The 6,830-nt window shown below is 50.1% G+C and overlaps 1 protein-coding gene across 3 annotated transcripts in view; it reads right to left on the reverse strand.

The window, feature by feature from the left end:
- Positions 1-6,830, reverse strand: part of LOC113975537 (protein CEPU-1) — a 353,640-nt gene that overhangs the window by 196,880 nt on the left and 149,930 nt on the right. The window contains exon 1 of one of the 3 annotated variants that reach the window (XM_027699669.1): positions 6,026-6,049. The exons of the other annotated variants lie outside the window; for them this stretch is intronic. Coding sequence (XP_027555470.1) covers positions 6,026-6,032 — 7 coding nt within the window. The 5' untranslated portion in view covers positions 6,033-6,049. Of the gene's footprint in view, positions 1-6,025; positions 6,050-6,830 lie in introns of those variants that run through there. 3 annotated transcript variants of the gene reach the window in all.

A 6,830-nucleotide genomic window follows, 5' to 3' on the forward strand; every position in this document is an offset into this window, starting at 1 on the left:
GCCCCATCCTGCCACCCACCACCCCCAACAGCCCCATCCTGCCACCCCCATGAGCTGTGTGTCATAGAATCCCAGAATGGTTTGGGTTGGAAGGGACTGTAAAGCTCATCTTGTTCCACCCCCCTTTCACTCGTTCCACCTTCCACTAGCCCAGGTGGCTCCAAGCCTTGTCCAACCTGGCCTTGGATCCTGTGTCCTGTCCCTGGGGCAGCCACAGCTTCTCTGGGCAACCTGGGCCAGGGCCTCACCACCCTCAGAGGGAACAATTTCTCCCCAATATCCCATCTAACGCTGCCCTCTGGCAGTGGGAAGCCATTCCCCCTTGTCCTGTCCCTCCAGGTCCTTGTCCAAAGTCCCTCTCCAGCTCTCCTGGAGCCCCTTTAGGCCCTGGAAGGGGCTCTCAGGTCTCCCTGGAGCCTTCTCTTCTCCAGGTGAACCCCCCCAGCTCTCCCAGCCTGACTCCAGAGCAGAGGGGCTCCAGCCCTTGGAGCTTCCTCATGGCCTCCTCTGGACTCACTCCAAAGGCCCACATTCCATCTTTCCTTCCAGACATACCCAAGATCACCTTCCCACTCCATAACCCCCCTTCCTCAAGGGGTTTGGGGCACCTCAACCATCCTTTAGCATCAAGACCCTGCTGCATCCATCTGTCCCACCGTAGGTGACCAAGTTGCCATTGGTCAGCTGTGTATGAGGTCTGTGTTCATGTTCCCATCACACACCTGCCAGCAGCACACAGAATCCCAGAATCCCAGAATCCCAGAATCCCAGAACCACAGAATCACAGAATCACAGAATCATAGAATATCCTGAGCTGGAAGGGACCTACAAGGATCATGCAGTCCAACTCCTGGCCCTGCACAAGCCCATCCCCAAGAGTCACCCCCTGTGCCCCAGAGGATCACCCAAACCCTCCTGGAGCTCTGGCAGCCTTGGGGCTGTGCCCACTGCCCTGGGGAGCCTGGGCAGTGCCCAACCAGCCTCTGGGGGAAGAACCTTTTCCTGAGATCCAACCTGACCCTGCCCTGACACAGCTCCAGCCGTTCCCTGAGTGCTTTCACTGTCACACCACCAGATGGATCATCCACCCAGACAATTTAGGGGGCACAGGAAGTGGTTTGTGCCCCTCTATACTCAGGGTTTCACTAAAATAACAGCTGGACATCTTTGGGACTGCATGGAAATGTCAGAAGAGTGGAGCTACTTCCCATCCACCTCTGGAGGAGCAGAGATCTCCTCAGCAGCAGGCTGGCATTCCATTTGCATGGATGGAGGGAGGCATAAAACACCCCCAGCTCCAGCCTGCACACGGATATAAATGAACACGAGGTCTGATGGTGCTCCCTGCATCCAAATTCCCGCTTGTTGAAGATCATGGCCTCTATTTATCAACAGATATGAAGCTTTTCCTGCTCAAGACACTGCTTCCCACACTGGGCAACTCGTGGGGGATTGCAAAGAAGCTCAGTCTCCACCAGGGAGGAGGTTAATTATGGCCCCATCATCCCCCCACGGACACGCCGCAACCGGGGTCTGCTGAGAAACCTCTTCCTTTCCCTTTGGATTGGAAAGATGAACATATTTAATCCCTCCTGTGCTACTCACAGAGCCCTGTGAGCCAGAGAAGATTCATGGCTGGCTTTTCACGGTGCTGCTCTTCCTTCTAATGATGCCCTTCCCACTAATATATGCCGGATGGGATTTGCATTAGTCAGAAAGGGGCACCATAAAACAGCATAGGGAGGAGGAGGGGAGCCTGCAGGCAGTAAAACACCTGGGAGGAGCACTGCCATGTGAGAAACAAGCCTTAGGCCCCCCAGAAAGGCTCCATCCTTAGTGCTGAGCCACCCCACTGCCAGCAGAAACTCTCTTCCTCTCAGTATATGAGGAATTTTACATCCTTTTCTCAGTTCTCCAGACCTAAGAGGCTGCAGGAGGTACTGGATGATGATAGAGGTGGAAAGTCCAAGCAACGCCCTCTCCCTCCCTGCCCAGCCTTCCCAAGCAAAAACAGAGGGTGTAATAAATACATCATTTTCCTGCTTCTAAGCACGTATCCCAAGGCAGGAGAGGGGGGAAAAACCAGCAGGAATAGTCAGAGGGTTGTGAGCACAACCACCTCCGATGTTGAAGGTGCAGGTTGTGACACAAAGCTCTGTCCCCAGCACTGCAGGGAGTCGTCCAGAAAGCTGCAGGAGGAAGAAATTCCCTTTTCCGTGGTCGGAAAAATAACGTGCCCTCCCAAAAGAACGGGGAAAAAAAAACCCAAAAAAGAGCAAGAAGAACCGGGAGCAACCTTTAAAAAAAGGTGCGTTGTTTCTTTCCGCTTTTTAAATGGCATCATATCAAAACAGCCCATAAAAAATGAATCTGAGCGTGTTTTGTAAATTATAGATTAGCCAGGAGCAATCCTTCACTACAAAGCTCGGTGCCAAGTTGCAATTCCAGCAGCGTTTCAGCAGAGCAGGCTGGGCAGGAGGTCGCAGCAGTTGTAACAGTGTGTTCTCCCTGGATTATTGTTATTCCGCTGTAGAAATAACACCTGGGCTCTGCACAAGGCCGGCCCGTGGGGAAACAGGAGGTGGGTGGTGGCGTGTGGAAAGGAGCAAGGATGGGGCTAAAATTGTTTCTTTATTCCCTTTATCTTGCCCTGACTAACTGAAGGTACATGTCACACACAGCTGGGTGGAAACGAAATCACTCCTCTGCCTTCCCCCTTTGAGTCCGTCTCTGAGTAATCTGAGATATTCTCGCAAAATCAAGGTCTTATGACTGAGTGGGAGGGAAACTACTGCTCTAAATAGAGAGTTTCGGGCATGAAGCTGAACAAATGTCTGTGTGTCTGGGTTGTGAGCAATCCTGGGGATGGAGTACACGATGTGGCACCTGAGTGGAGCATCACTGACACAATCAGCTGCATTTGGGGTTTTATTTCACTGTTCTCTGCAGGTATTAGATGAAGAGGTTAATATTAAAGGCACCTCATGCCAAAAAGGGGGGTCTGAAAAATAGCTATATCGAGGGTTTCTGCTAATTTCCAGGGAGCTTTTATTTCTCCTCCTTTGTTTGCCCATTCCTTTTGAACACCAGCAGCACAATTGGCCAATTACCATAATTGGGTCACCCCTAAAGCCTGTGATAGACACCCAGGGCAACCTACCAGAGAGAATCTGACTTATGGCTCATTATTAGCAGGAGCTTGACAGGTTATTTCAGTAACAGGCAGCAAAGCCATCCGAGGAAAGGCACTGGGGAAAACCTGGGGCTGTGCAGCCGGAGATCAGCTCAGCCACCGAGGATCCCCCAATGTCACCTCCAGGCACCTCCTTTGCTCCCCGGGATGGGGGGCACAGGGTGGTCCTTGCAGGGGTGCAGTAGAGCTGCAAACACAGGCACAATCCCTCCTGTCCACAGAAGCAGGGCGTCACTTCAGCTTGGAAAAGTGGCAGCTCACAGGTGGCAGCAAGATCCCAAACGTGGTGGTGCTCAGCTTCACCCAGGTCTGGGCTTTGTCTCAGTTTTTGCAGCTTTTTCCACATTCCAAGGTTGGCTGCCAGGTTTTGTGATGAGGAGACTGACCACCAGACCCTGCTCCTTGCCCCTCTCTGGCCTTGGCATTCTTGAGTTGAGAAGGTCATAAAAACATAGAATATCCTGGGTTGGAAGGGACCTACAAGGATCATTAAGTCCAAATCCTGGATCTGCACAGGGCCATCCCCAGAATCCCACCATGTGCCTGAGAATCAAGTCTTCACCTACCTGGGGCACGACTGAATACACTCACTTTGTAACCAACAGCTCAGAGGAGGAAAGGAGTAAAAAGCTGATTTTCTACTGAACTCCTGTAAGACCCCTTCAAAAATCCCAAATTCCGATTTTCCCCTCCCACACTGCAGCATTTTGCCCCACAGGCATCAAGCCTGGATGAATTCCCTTCACCCCATCCTTTCCAAGGAGGGATCCTGCTCCTCTTTCCTCCAGCAGCACTATCAAGGTGTCTCCACCCAAACCATGCCCAGCCAGGCAGCTCTGCCAAGGAACAGCCCTGCCTCTCCCCAGGCTGCCAAAGGGCTGTGGAATCAGGATGGAACAGATGTTTTAGGGACTTCATAAATCCACGAAGATAAAAAAAAACCACCCACCCCGCACTTTCTAACAGCCCCCCATGCTGATGGACTGGCACATCAGAAATAAATACAACCACCCACAGAAACCCGCTGATAAATCTCCTCTGCCTTGCATTCCATATTTATTTTATATATATATATATGAGTTTGTGCATAGAGATATATATATATGAGTTTGTGCATAGATATATATTTTTTACTCGTACAAGCACACACATATAGGAATACTCATGTTTTTTCAAGACTAAAATTGCTAAAATTAGACCATTATGACTAAAACAATCTTCCTTTTTCTCTCCTATCCCTTCCTTTGCTCCCATTAATCAGAGCAGCTCCCCCACAGCCCGTGTTTCCTTCTGCCCCCTCCCTCCCATGGCTGTTGTGACTCCCCAACTCCCCCCACCACTGTCATCTCCCCCACTAACTCCTCATCAAACTCCAATGAGTTTTTCTAATTAGAGCAATTAATTTTCTGCCCAAGTTAATAAGACTGTCTGCAGTTGAGAAATAATTGGACTTCCCAAACACCAATATCCCCTCCCTTTCCCCCTCTCTCTCTGCAGTGAGTGGCTCCTTAATAACTCAAAACCTCTGTTTTTTCACCCGATGGTTTTGTGTTCCCAGCGTTATTTAGTTTTTTCATTAACACTCCAACACCAACCTTTCCCTGTCTGGGGGACACCAGGAGAGAAGTGTGAGCTGAGGGATGCTCTGGAATACTGGGGATCCTTTCCAAGAGGCAATAAATCCCTTTGGGAATCAACTAACACATGGTACCAACCATCAAATTAATTTTCCCCGCACCAGGCTTTGCATTTTCCCCTGCAGATCATTCTGGGGTTGGGACTGATTTTGGTGGCTGGTGCTGTAAAAAGGACTTTTTGCCATCAGGAAACTCTCCATTATATCCCCCAGGTAAGATTTTCCTAGAGATAAGACCTTATAACACATTCCATGGCTGCCTGAGGAGCCTTTCAGCACTCTGAGATAGATTTGCAGATGTCCCCTCTGCCGCCCTTGGGGACAACAAGGTGATGTCCCAATGCACAAACCCTGCAGCCTTTGGGTTCCCCAAAGCCTAAGTTGGTCTGAATTTCCATCCAAGCTCCACATTTCCTGGATACATATGTTTTCCTGGAGGGAAAGGATTCAAGAGCATCACAGGTGGGGCTGGACCACGTGGCTGCAGGATCTGAGCCCTCATCCTTGAGCCTGAGCGCCACACGGGCTGGAGTTGGGAGGTCAGACAGGACAACCCTTCAGATTTAGCAGCCAAAACTAAATGCCAGTTCACAGGAAAAAAAAAATAAAAAAAAATGAAGCAGAATTGTGACAGCACAGGAAAAAATATCTCCGTTTTAAAAGCATTAATGGAGCAGGCAATTCAACAACCTTCACCCCAGAGCACCCAAACACTTCGACTTCATAAAAGAAAATGGTTCAGTGACAATGAAGTTCAACGTTTCAATGAAAAGGGCCTGTCAGGTTTGGAGCAGAGTGAATCAGGCCATCAGAAGAGGCAAATCCACATCAACTCTGACTCACTGCCGAGGCAGAGAAGAGCAAAAGCTTTGCGTGTTTTTTATCAACACGACCCCGCGCGAGAGATCCCAGCTCCCCGGGATGGGAGGATTTCATGTCCTGGCATCCTCAGAGCGTCTCCTCCAGGTGAAATTTTGGCTGGTGCTGCCCAGAAGGTCAGAGGAGATTAAATCAATGAGCTGTCCTGGCCTTAATACCCTAAAACGGGCGTCCTGCCTCTCGCTCCCCCCCTCCTGCTAATCAAATAAAAGGAGGAAGATAAAATGCCAACCACAAACGAGAGATTTGCAGCTGGGGGATCTAATTCCAGGAGGCTGCAGGCCATAAAAAGAAGGGATCCATTAGCATCCACTTACCTGCCATGATGAAGTGACCGCGATAAAGTGCACAGGATTAAATAAATTTAAGTGAATCCCCTGACGGCATTTTTATGGGATTGAAAGAGGTTTTATCCACTCACAACCTCTATCCTCGGAGGGAACTGATTCAATAAAAACCAAACCCACTTCATCTGGCAGGAAGGGAAAAAAAAAATACACAAAAACTCTGCAACGTTTACAGAGTCACTAAAGCAGTCAGGGAAAAAAATTAAATATAGGGCAAATCCCTGAGTGGGAGAAATGCGCAGAATTCTGCTGCTAGAGCTCAGCTCCATCATTTTCACTTCCAACTTTTAATGCTCCTTCACTCCCCAGGGCAGGAGCAGTCAGTCCCTGCTGCCAGGCACCTCACAGCTCCTACAGCATTTGGAGCGAGGGAAAAAAAAAGATTTCCCACCTTTTGCTCCATATCCTGAGGCTCCCTCCTCCATCCCTTCAGCTCAGCACCTAAACACCCCCTGCCACCCAACTCCAAAGCAGCCTGGATATCCAAAACTCCCTGCAACCTCCTCTCCCAGCAGCCAGGCCAGAAATAGGTCTCACTCCCATCTGCCAGTGAGGATGGGAATTAGTTCCTTCCCTGCTCCACTGTTTTGTGCTGAGCTCTGCAAAGGGACGCGCCGAGGCTGCTGCTGCCTGCAGATAACATCCCGCTGCTCCCCCAGGACACAGATGCCATTTGCCATCCAGCAGACTCCATCTGCTGCCACAGCCAGTGTGCATCCCAAACACTCAGCATCCCAAACACTGAGCTTCCCAAAATCTGAGCAGCCTGAATACA

Source organism: Neopelma chrysocephalum, unplaced genomic scaffold (genome assembly GCF_003984885.1).
Source record: "Neopelma chrysocephalum unplaced genomic scaffold, ASM398488v2 Primary Assembly neopelma1_138, whole genome shotgun sequence".
In the NCBI taxonomy this organism is placed as follows: Eukaryota; Metazoa; Chordata; class Aves; order Passeriformes; family Pipridae; genus Neopelma; species Neopelma chrysocephalum.